At 40.9% G+C, this 12,903-nt stretch overlaps 1 protein-coding gene across 7 annotated transcripts in view; it reads right to left on the bottom strand.

Moving 5' to 3' along the window:
• The window catches only part of LOC127574151 (receptor-type tyrosine-protein phosphatase mu-like), a 746,263-nt gene that overhangs the window by 491,693 nt on the left and 241,667 nt on the right, over nt 1-12,903 (bottom strand). For all 7 annotated transcript variants that reach the window (XM_052022906.1, XM_052022912.1, XM_052022911.1 and 4 more), the window contains exon 3: nt 3,765-4,036. In XM_052022906.1, the coding sequence (XP_051878866.1) occupies nt 3,765-4,036 (272 nt within the window). The remainder of the gene's footprint in view (nt 1-3,764; nt 4,037-12,903) is intronic.

Below are 12,903 nucleotides of genomic sequence, written 5' to 3' on the forward strand. Positions count from 1 at the left end.
AAGAAATAGAACAGGAAACTACAGCCAGATATTTTAACATCTGCCACTGAGAAAAAGTCATAAGTAGCGAGATAAGTAACAAATTTGCACGCGAGGCTTTACAGTCGGACTCTCAGTAAAATTCAAGGTAATCAGACAGAGTAAATGTGGTTTGACGAAAGAGATATCATGTTCAACCAATTTACTGGAGTACTTTGAAGAAGTAACATGTTCCGTGGATATAGGGGAGCCAGTGGGTGCACTATAATTGGATTTCCAGAAGGCATTTGATAAGGTGTTACATTGAAGATAATTGTGGAAAATAAAAAAAATCATGGAGGTAATCCTTTGGCATGTAGAGGACATTGGCTGGCCATCAGGAAACAGAGAGCAGAAATAGACAGTTTTATAAATTGATCTTTTTCTGATTGGCAAGATGTAATGAGTGGTAGCCAAAGGGGTCTCATCCTTTTACAACATAGAACAGCACAGGAACAGGCCCTTCAGCCCACAGTGCCTGCGCCAAACACGATGCCAAATTGAACTAATTCTCATCTGCCTGTACATAATCCATATCCCTCCATTCCCTGCATATCCATGTGTCTATCTAACACCCTCCTAAACATCAGTATCGTATCTTCTTCCACCACTCTCCCCCTGGCAGCACATTCCAGGCACCCACCACTCTGTAAAAAAAAACTTGCCCCACACATCTCCTTTAAACTTTCCCCCTCTCACCTTAAATGCATGCCCTCTAGTACTTGACATTTCTATCCTGGGAAAAAAAGATTCTAATTGTCTAATATAACAAATACAAATAACTTAGATGAAGGCAACGAAGATATGCTTGCTAAATTTGCTAAAGGCACAAATGTAGGTAGGAAGATCTGAAGAAGACAGAGAGACTATGAAGGGACATATACAAGCTAAATGAGTGGGCAAAACACTGGTAAATGGAATTTAATATGAGAACATGCAAAGTTGGCCATTGGGCAAGTAAAGCATATTGCTCAATACCGTAAGACACTGCAGAACTCTGAGATGTGGGGAGGATCTGGGTGCCCTAATTCAAGATTCAATGAAAGGTTTATATGTAGGTACAGCAAATAATGAGAAAGGCTAACAGGATGTGGTTGATTATTATGAGGGGAAATGAATACAGAATCAGGGAGGTTATTCTGGGCATTAGTGAGATCATGCCCAGAATACTGTGTACAGTATTGATCTCCGTACTTAGGGAAGGGTGTAAATATACATGAAGCAGTTCAGGAAAGGTTTACAGGAATGACAATTGGAATGGGAGAGCTGACTTAGGAGGAAAGTTTGGACGGCTTAGGCTCGTATCTGCTGGAGTTTGGAAGAGTGAGTGAAGCCTTGACTGAAACATGTATGATCCTGAGTGTGTGAAATCAAGAATAAGGGGTCATTGTTGAAAAATAAGGGACAGCCCCTTTAACAACTTAGAAACCAGCTATGTTATGGGGGGAGCAGGTGATGGGGGTGTGGGTAGCTAAAATTTCCCTCCAATATTTTCTCCGTGTAATTCTGCCTTCAGCCACATGGAGGTACCTCAGAGCACTACTTGGGATGGTCAGAATTACTGAGGAAGCTGAGCAAGAGCTGAAACATCAGCACTATGGGCTCATGGCTGGGGAGAATCAGGTCACTGTTTATCCCCAACACTCTTCATCAGTCAACAATGCAGGGGTCAACATAATCATCCCACACAGGAAATCCAAATCATTCCCCATCTGACTGACCTCAGTCATGCCCATTAAAAGGAATAATTGCAGCAGTTTGTTTCTGTTCAATGAACATTCTGGCCCCAGACTGACCATTTCACCATGTACTCAGCCTAATTCCATTGGCTGGTCAAAGGATTTCCATCATTGAACAATTTATCAAGTTGCAACAATTTAAGAGCAGCAAAAACAAGCCCATTTACTCATTGTTGAGTGGATCCTGAGTTACTTTGCTTCACAACTAGGCTCCTGTAAATGGAGTTGATGAAAGGAGCTCTGTGCTCTGCAGTTTCTTTCTTACGCCAACTAATTCTCACAGCAGGCACGCACTCAACTGATTCTTGGAATGGACAGACAGAGAAAAAAAATTACAATTGCACATTGGCTGATATGTGTTAATAGGTTATAACCCAGTTTCCCAGCTACATATAAATTATCCAGAATCCTTATTTGTGTTACTGCACATTTTTCAAGCTGTTACTCCATTCTTAATAAGGATTGGTTGAAAGATCAGTTACATGTGAAAATATAGTATTGGTGCAGTTCGTTTTAAAGTGTCAATGCAAGTGAATAAAAGCATGGAAAGTGTGACCCATATTGGAAGGATGGGTTTCAGTAATGCCAAAGGGAGCATGAAGCTCAGGAAGATGATCTGAATTCTAGGAGATCTTTATACTTGTCCTTTTCTGAAGGTATTTGCTCATGCAGTGTTCAGTTGCTAAGCCATCAATATCACATGGAAGGCCAGACTATATCATACAGGGTGGAAGGGTCAATAGCATAATTACTTAGTTATTAAGACCAGAAATCCAGATGCTTGGACAGATGATCTGGAGAATTGGGTTCTAATGTCACCATATTTAAAACAGAAAACACTGGAAAAACTCAGCAGGTCAGGCAGCATCTGTGGAATGAGAAACAGTTAAGGTTTCAGGTTGAAGACCCTTTGGTCATTGTTACTGAGACTTGTTTCTTTTTAAAAATTTTAGATTTATTTAATTACCTGAATATAAACTTTCAGCAATCATCATGGGTCTTCAACCTAAAACATTTCTCTTTCCACAGATGCTGTCTGACCTGCTGTGTTTTTCCAGCACTTCCTGTTTTTATTTCAGATTTCCGCATCCGCTGATTTCTTTTTTATTTTCAAATCTCACCATAGCAACCAGGGAATTTAAACTGAATTAAGTAAATTCTGGGATCAAATGATAAGTAAATGCTAGTAGGAACCATGAAACTTTGGTAATATTGTAAAACTATCTGGTTCACTAATATTCTCAAGGGAATTAAATCTAAAAGCCCCAAACTTGCAGCAATGTGTACAATTCACTATTGTCCTCTGAAATACATCGTAAGCTACTCAATTAAAGGCCAATAAACAGCAACCTCCCTTGCGAGGTTACATCCTTTTACTTATTTGTTCGTAATGTCACTGGCAAGCCCAGTATTCAATGTCCATCTGTAACTGCCTCTTGAATTGAGTGGCAATCTCAGAGCCAACCACTGCACCAGGGTCTGGAATCACAAATAGGTTGCACCAAGCATAGAAGGGCAGTGGATGGAGGTGTTTGTGATTGTCCAACAACTCTGTGGTTACCATTCCTGAGATTTGCTTCTTTACTTGAATTTAAATTTTCCAGCCGTCATCATGGAATTGGAACATGTCTTCTAGCCAACAACCAGGGGCCCTGGGTAATGAGTTCAGTAACTTACCCACAACACCACAAATGAATAATAGATAAACACAAGTATTTTTCAGTACCCTTAAGTCCAACCACCCCTGATTGTTATGAAAGGATAGCTTCCTACTGGGATGGTACTGGGTGGTTAATGAGAACACTGGCTGATTTTTATTCTCTTATACCCAAGTTAACTAAAATTCAATAGTCTTAATATTGTGAGAACAACTACCTCATTGCAGACCAAGCTTTTTTTTAAGCTATTTAAAGTTTATTATTTAAATTGTTAAAAGATATCAACCCACATCTTGAAAACTTTTGAGAAATTCAAGCAAGATAAAGGCAAATGTTATATATACAGTACCTGATAGAAATTTGGCCAGAAAGTGCTTATGGCCAACTCTGCTCTATTCCAGCTTCTTGTTGTCATTCCAGACACATTCCAGATTGGGTTCCCGAGGGGTCCGTCATTGACCTTCACATAAACGTTTAGCAACCCAGGGTTGGCCCCTTCCTTGCCAGATAAGAAGTAATGGAAATCAATGCAGTGTGTATCATTCTCCTTCAGTTTTGACAGTAAAAGATGTGCTTTTTGTCCTGCCTGGCGTCCAGAGGTGTTAACCATCACAAAGGACCCTGTGTGTAAGAGACAGAATTTGAAGCTCATTAGAGAGTGCTGTCTATAAATTCAATGTGCATTAAGAACAAACAAATTGCTACAAATCCTGTCAGAAGCCAAATGATAAAAATCACTCCACATTGAAAAGCAGCTTATTATACTCTGTTTGCAAGTCCATTAAGTTCTTTATAGCAGTGTACCAGTGCTGGATCAATATGTTAAGCATAATAACATCATCATATTTGATTCCTTTTCTGCTGTAGGCATTGACTCACTCTGGCTGTAATTAGATGGATACTGGCAATCTGGATAATCACCCAAATTACATTTTAGTCAAAACTGAAAAACAATATATAATCAGCACATATAGCTAATTCATAATAAGGATTAGATTAGTCTGTAAATATCAAACTTTCCCAGTTATGGCAAAAAGTCTTTGACCTGAAATATTAACTCTGTTTCTCTTCCCACAGATGCAGTCTGACCTGTTGAGGGTTTCCAGCATCTGCAGTTTTTTTTATTTTTCCAGAATGCCTTCAATAAGGAATGCACCATCCATCCATAACTGACCACTACCAATGGAGATAAATGCCTTCTGGCTGAAGTCTTTATCAGTGGCATCAGGAATGTAAACAGAAAGTACATTTAGTAAAGAGTTTTTTATGCTCAAAACTCCATTTTATAGGTGAAAGGCAGCTTGCAGAATCTGTTGTAATGGGTGAAATCTGTTGAATATCAACAAACCTCAGCTCAAACCTCTGAGGTCATACCCATTGACATTACAGATGCAGCCTTGGCTACTGCTAATCTTCCATAAATATATCCATCTGCTTGGCAACCACATATTTGTCTTTCCTGTACTTGGAATGATAACTTATGTTCTGTAATCCATTTCCCGGAATGTTGAATTGATACAAGTCAGCCATAAAGCCAAGACTGAACGTCAGAGAGATGGAGAAGTAATGGCCTTTCGACAGAAGCCAAGCCCATTACAATGAAGATGGAGAAGAAACAGACACAACTATCAACCTACGACTGAAAACAACAGTTGCAATTGAGATGAAGAGGGAAATGAAGTAGTGGACAGGGAAATATCAATGAGCAATTATATGGACTTCCAGAACAAGACTGTTGGCAAAAGGAGAAGATCGTGTAATTAAGGCAAAGCATTGTCCTTTGGGGTTGGGCAGTGGGCGACGAGGAAGAGTGGGCAGGCACTGACAGTGGCAAAATTTCCGAAGTGGGGATACACAAAGTTTTATGTTAGAGCTGTAAATACACACAAGGTTTATATATGAGATGGATATGTAGTTTTCTATCCCATTGTCTTAGTTCATGGATGACACAAAGGTTGTTGTGGATGGATTCATTAAAACTACACAGCAATAGTCAGATTAAATGACTGGGCAAACCTACAGCAAATTGGCTTTCTATGAATGTAGATGTGTTTCATACAAGGAACAGACCCTTTGACCCATACAGACAGAACCTGGGTCACTGAAACTCTGCGGCAGCTGTACTACCTGCTGCACTCCTGTGCCATCCCATAGCCCGCAAGTGTTACTCTGACATTAATTCCTGTGATAAAATCTGCCAAATGTAATACTTGGCATTTAAAATTTTAATTCCTGGCACAGAATCAGCAGCTGATGCCTTGCTCATCATATACCAGGAAAGAAATGATCTATTAATCACAAATACCTCTCTTCCTGTTCCTCTTTTGCATTTAGGTATTTTGGATCTAAGTGGACCTAAATCTGTGTTCTCCACCCTCCATCTCCACTCCCTCCCCCCACCCCCAAGACCCAACACTACTTATTGGCCCTTTGTTTGCCAGATTGAATCTTTTTCAGAAATGATTACCATTGCTTGCATAGGGATGTGGGTTTAACAAGAGAAGCACAATTAATGGATATGCTGATGTCACAATCCAAATGACACTGGGTGTTGACATGCCTTCAGCAGCAGTGCAGAACTACCAATAATAAACCAACAACTCATCTTGCAGACGACATGGTTTTCCTTTCCACTCGAGAAAAAATGGATAGAAAAGGTTTAGAGGGATATGGGCCAAACAACAGGCAAATGTGACGAGCTTGGTCGGCATGGACGAGTTGGGCCAAAGGGCCTGTTTCTGTGTTGCATGACTCTATGAATCGAAAAAGTCAGGTTATCAATTTGGCTGAGTTGAAGATGTACTCCAGTAAATGCCAAGATCGTCACATTACTGTTTCTTTTAGCTTCATCAGGTTCCATACCTTTGCTGAATAGCTATGTTTGGGTAATGCTTAACACATCAATGGAAAAATAGATTTTTTCATTCCTTCCTTCAATTTTCTCTCCCCAGTTTTGATGATGGCCTTACTCGAGTGTGGATCGATAGTAACATCTCCCCCTCGCTGACTATCAACACAGGCGCACCTCAAGGATGCGTGCTTATCCCACCGCTCTACTCTCCCTACATTCATGACTGTGTGGCTAGGCACAGCTGAAATTCAGTCTATAAATTTGTCGATGACACCACTGTTATTGGGAGAACCTCAGATGGCGATGAGGAGGCGTACAGGAGTGGGATAGATCGACTGGTTGAGTGGTGTCACAACAACAACCTCGCACTCAACATCAGCAAGACCAAGGAGTTGATTGTGGACTTCAGGAAGGGGAAGTTGGGAAAACACACACCAGTCTTCATTGAGGGGTGAGCAGCTTCAAGTTCTTGGGCGTCAACATCTCAGAAGATCTATCTTGGGCCCAACACATTGATGCAATCACGAAGAAGGCACGCCAGCGGCTCTACTTCATTTGGAGCCTGAGGAGATTTGATATGTCACCAAAGACGCTTGCAAATTTCTACAGACATACGGTGGAGAGCATCACCGCCTCTTCACGTTACTACCTTCGGGGAAGAGATACAGAAGCCTGAAGACCTACATTCAATGTTTCAAGAACAGCTTCTTCCCCTCCGCCATCAGATTTCTGAACGGTCCATGAACACTAACTCTTTATTCCTCGTTTGAACTATTTATTTTTGTAACTTACAGTAATTTTTATGTCTTTTTGTCTTGCACTGTACTGTTGCCGTAAAACAACAAATTTCACGACATGGGTCAATGATAATAAATCTGATTCTGATTCTGACAATCCTCTCTTTAAGAAAGAGCTTTTAGAGTAAAGTTTTGTTTGTTATTTAAAAAGAGCAATAAAAGGGAGATCATGTTGTTCTCAAATGAACACATCACTGGATAACGTACAGGAATAAACAAGAGACCACAAGAAAATCGAAGCAAGAGTAGGCCATCTCGCTCTTCAACTCAACCATCCATATTCAATGTGATCATGGCAGATGTACACTGGCCTCAACTTCTCTTCTGTGCTAGTTCTCCACGGCCATCAATTCCTTGATATTACAAGAGTTATCTACCTCCACCTTAAATATCTCTAAATATCTGGCCTTTGCAACCCTCTGGGGTAGAGAATTTCAAAGATTCATCATTCTCTGCAAAAAGAAATTTCTACACACCTGTGTTTTAAGTGACCAGCTCCTTATCTTGTAACTATGTTCCCTCATCTGAGACTCTTCCACTAATGAAAACATTTCAAAATTTGATCCTCTCATACCTCCTCAGGATCTGACATGCCTCAGTAAGATCACATCTCGTTCTTCTAAACTCCAAAGAATACAGATCCAACCTGTTTAACTTCTCTTGATAGGACAAACCCCTGTCTGATTGTAAAGAACGTATAACCTTCCCGTCTGAGATCCAGCAATCCCTATGCCAGGGATCAAATCTTGAAACTTAAATCTTCTTGGACAGTACATTTTGGTCACACAGTAGAGATGAAGATTCCAAATGAATATGAATCCATCACGATTTGACTTACATTGGACACAATGAAACAGCTCTGTTGTACATTGAGCAAGTACAGTCTCATTTAACAAGTTCAAATAAGTTAAACAGATGATAGCTCAGGGACATGTATCATTGTGGGAGCATAATCAGTACATGGTCTGACATGGTTCAAAGTGGAAGACCACCAAAATTTTCCTAGATCAATTAGGAATGATCTGGGAAAATTTACTAACACTCTCAGAACAAAGGTCCATGTTATAGCTCTGCTGTTTATGCCATGGTTAGATTATTGTTGTCCTACTTTAAAGATGTCAAGGCCAAAAATGAGGTGCAGATTTGTTCTTATACTAGAGACTAGAAGCTTTTCTTATCAGGAGATAGCAGACGAACAGAATTTTTCATAATAATGCAGAAACAGTGTAATAAAAAAATTGGTAGATATATTCAAAATTATGAATAGTGTAATTAATGTCACTGGTTAATGAATTGGAAAGAGGACATAACTTTATGATTGTTTAAAAAACAAAGTCAGGTTGGGAGATAAATACAAATTCTGATGCTGAAAACCTGAAATAGAAGCATAAAATGCTGAAAATATTCAGCAGGTACAAAAGTTTCAGACCTGAAAAGTTAACTCTCTCTTTCCAAAGGTGCTGCCTGATCTGCTGAGTGTAAGAGATGTATATCCCAGAACACCAATATAAACATATTGTTAGGACTTGGTATACTTCACCAGAAGGATTGGTGAAGGAGAACCCCTTAGTTTCACAGCAATGCTGCTTGACCTCCTGACTATTCCCAGCATTTTCTGTTTTTATTTCAGACGCAATTTGATTGCATTTCTTCCAGTGCAGTGTGTTGTGTTTGGTGCTCTTCTACATTTGAGAAAGCAAATAGATATTGGGCAACACATCCGTTCAATCCACAAATGTGACCCCGAGCTTCCAGTTGCATTTTACCTGAATACTCCACCCATTTCTGCTCTGACTTCTCTGTCTTTACTCTTCCCCAGTGTTCCAACAAAGCCCAACAGCATTCTCTCCTCCATTGCAACTCTGCTTCGATCTGAGGTTCTCACCTGCTTTGAGAAGACCACTATCATCTCAGTGCCTAAGAAAAACAAGGTAACGTGCCTCAGTGACTATCGCCCAGTGGCTCTGACATCCACCATCATGAAGTATTTCAAGACGCTGGTCATGGCACGCATTAACTCCAGCCTCCCAGACAACCATGACCCACTGCAATTTGCCTACCAATGAAATAGGTCTACGGCCGATGTCATCTCCATGGCCCTACACTCATCGCTGAAGTATCTGGACAGCAGATGCATCTACATTAGACTATTGACTACAGCTCCGCCTTCAATGCTATAATTCCAAGCAAACTCATCACCAAACTCCGAGACCTGGGACTCAAAGCCTCCCTTTGCAACTGGATCCTTGACTTCCTGACCTACAGACCACAATCAGTAAGGATAGGCAGTAACATCTCCACCACGGTTATTCTCAACACTGCTGCCCCACAAGGCTGCGTCCTCCCTATACACTCATAACTGTGTGGCCAGATTCTGTCTTAACTCCATCTGCAAGTTTGCAGGTGACACCACCATAGTGGGCTGAAACTCAAATAACGATGAATTGGAGTACAGGAAGGATGATAAAAGACCTGGTCATTGACTTCAGGAAGTTGGGGGGTGGGGGTGGTGGTGGTGGAGGTGGAGTGTACATGCTCCTGTCTACATCAACAGTGCTGAGATCAAGAGGGTTGACAGCATCAAGTTCTGAGGAGTGAACATCACCAATAGGCTATCCTGCTCCAACCACATAGACGCCACAGCCAAGGAAGTTCACCAGCACCTCTACTTCCTCAAGAGGCTGAAGAAATTTGGCATTGTCCCTATCGACCCTCACCAATTTTTATCGTTGCACCACAGAAAGCATCCTATCTGGATGCATGACGGCTTGGCATGGCAACTGCTCTGCCCGGGACTGCAAGAAACTGCAGAGAGTTGTGGACACAACTCAGCACATCATAGAAACCAGCTTGCCCTCCATGGATTCTGTCTATATTTCTCACTGCCTCGGTAAATCAGCCAACATAATCAAAGACCCCACCCACCCTGGACATTCTCACTTCTCGCCGCTCCCATCGGGCAGAAGATACAAAAGCCGAAAAGCACATACCATCAGGCACAAGGACAGCTTCTATCCCGCTGTTATAAGATGATTGAATGGTTCCCTAGTACGATAAGATGGACTCTTGACTTCACAATCTACCTCGTTATGAATTTGCACCTAATTGTCTGCCTGCACTGAACTTTCTCTGTAGCTGTGACACTTTATTCTACATTCTATATTGTTCTACCTTATATCACCTCAATGCACTGTGTAATGAATTGATCTGAATGAATGGTATGTAAGACAAGTTTTTCACTGTACCTTGGTACATGTGGCAATAATAAACCAATTCCAATATTATGTTCAACAATTTCAGATAATCAGCCTTTCCTGTTTGTGTCAGAACTGGCCACTTGCATTGTAAGATCATCCACCTGTAACATTAACACAGTCTTTCTTTCTCCTCAGTGGTCCCTGACCTGTTGGGCCTTTCCAGCATTCCCTTTTACTTGAGATTTCCAGCAAAATCTACATTTCTGCACCTCATAGATAGACATGTGATTGTCTTCATTCATCTTCCTCTGTTTGAACTCCTCCAGACAGATCAGTTATGATCATCAAGTATTCATTTCCCTCTCTGAGATGGCACCCAAGTCAATGGTCTTACCTGGACAGCCTTGTCTCCACCCTATCACAGACATTACCTTTGTTCTCTTTCCCCCTCTCCCTCTCTGCAACCTAAAACATACTTGTGTTCTCACTTTTCCAGTTCTGACGAAGAGTCATTGATTTCAAACATTAACTTCATTTCCCTCTCCACAGATGCTGCCTGACCTGAGATCATCTTCATTATTTTCTGTTTTTATTTCAGCTTCACGTATTTGAAGAAGAACAATGTTAAGGGATGTGAAGAATGGTTAGGGAATTGCTCAACGTGAGAGCTGGCAAACACACGCTTGATGTCAATGCAGAATACCTGGGTGGAGATGCCTGGAAGTTCAGACTAAACAAACAGTTGAACTATTACTGTTTACTACACTGATCCTCTTGGATCTTACAATGAATTCCTCCTGATAGCCAGATGAATATTTACTAAGCTCAAGTATTCTACCTCAAGAAGTTCAGATTCTGAAAGCAAGATGTATTCAGCTAATGTGGATATTTGTTTAAAGCTGCACTTCCTTCTCAATGTTTTCCCTGTCAGAATAACTTCACTTTACAATGCACATTAATTTTCTGAGCTGCCCCAATTACCCCAGTGGGAAAAAAATAAATGCTTTTAATTTAACCCAGTGGTTGCCACAGGATTTTCTGAGGTAGATGCTCAGGTGAAGGCACAATCACAAACTTTATGCTGATTCTGGAAGTTATCAGAAAATGCTGTTCATGATGTAATTTATGAAGCTTATGAAAATAAAACTGCCCAAGCAGAGACAAATATTCAGTTCACATTTCACTTGCAAAAGGGAAAAGACAAGGAGAGAAACAAATTAACTAAAAATAAGTATTACAACCCCCTGCCCAAAACACAAGTTTATGACAAATAACTCAATGCACCTGTGGTGCAATGTCCTGTGGAAAATGAAGCTTAGAGGCCACACTGCATGGAAACATGAAGATCTTCCATCACTATGCTAGATGAGGAACCATCAAAAGTAACAGATTGGTCTAAACAAATGCAGGGTTGATTGGCTAAAAATGGTTCAGCAAAAGCAAAGTACTAGGGATTCTGGACAAGCATTTGTGGAGATAGAAACTGGGGTAACAATTCCAGTCAATGACCCTTCATCATGGCCTGGAGTATTTCTCAGTATTTCCAGCCTTTTCTGTTTTATATTACAAGCTTTATTGCACAAGTTTACTCTTAACTGATCAGAATTGGAATGTTTGCAGTATCTGGTTTGCATCAACACTATTTTTAAAGGGGCCTTACTTCCCCTTGGATGTCAAGTGTTTGGCTTCTTCAGTTGATGAATCTTCATTGTATAATTCAGAGTATTATGGTGTTTGGATCTTAAATGCAATCTTCAGAGACTCATGGTGGAACATGGATAATGCACGTTGCCTAACAGGGCTAAATAATGTCCTGAAAGGAATAGCAGCTGCAATACAAAAAATGCTTTAAGGAGGTTCCTGGGGAGGTCTTTAATGAATACTTTGCTTCAGTATTCACCAGAGAGAGAGACCTTGATGTTTGTGAGGATGGTGTACGATAGGCTGATACGCTAAGGCATGTCAACGTGAGGAAAGAGGATGTGCTGGAACTTTTGAAAAAAATTAGGATAGATAAGTCACTGGGGCTGGACAGGATACATCCAAGGTTATTATGAGAAGCAAGGGAAGAGATTGCTGCACCTTTGGCGATGATCTTTGCATCCTCACTGGCCACAGGAGTAGTGCCAGATGATTGGAGGGTGGCAAATGTTGTTCCTTTGTTTAAGAAAGGGAGTAGGGATAACCCTGGGAATTCTTTGAGGATGTGACAAAGCACATTGATGAAGGTAGAGCAGTGGATATGGTGTACATGGATTTTAATCAGGCGTTTTTGATAAGGTTCCTCATGGAAGGCTTATTCAGAAAGTCAGGAGGCATGGGGTTCAGGGAAACTTGGCTGTGTGGATTCAGAATTGGCTCACTCATAGAAGACAAGAGGGTGGTGGTAGATGGAGCGTATTCTGCCTGGAGGTCGATGACCGGTGGTGTTCCGCAGGGATCTGTTCTGGGACTCCTGCTCTTTGTGATTTTTATAAATGACTTGGATGAGGATGTGGAAGGGTGGGTTAGTAAGCTTGCTGATGATACAAAGGTTGGTGGTGTTGTGGATAGTGTAGAAGGATGCTGTAGATTACAACAGGATATTGATAGAATGCAGAGCTGGGCTGAGAAGCGGCAGATGGTGTTCAACCCAGAAAATCT

The sequence above is a fragment of the Pristis pectinata genome, chromosome 9 (genome assembly GCF_009764475.1).
Source record: "Pristis pectinata isolate sPriPec2 chromosome 9, sPriPec2.1.pri, whole genome shotgun sequence".
Classification (NCBI taxonomy): domain Eukaryota; kingdom Metazoa; phylum Chordata; class Chondrichthyes; order Rhinopristiformes; family Pristidae; genus Pristis; species Pristis pectinata.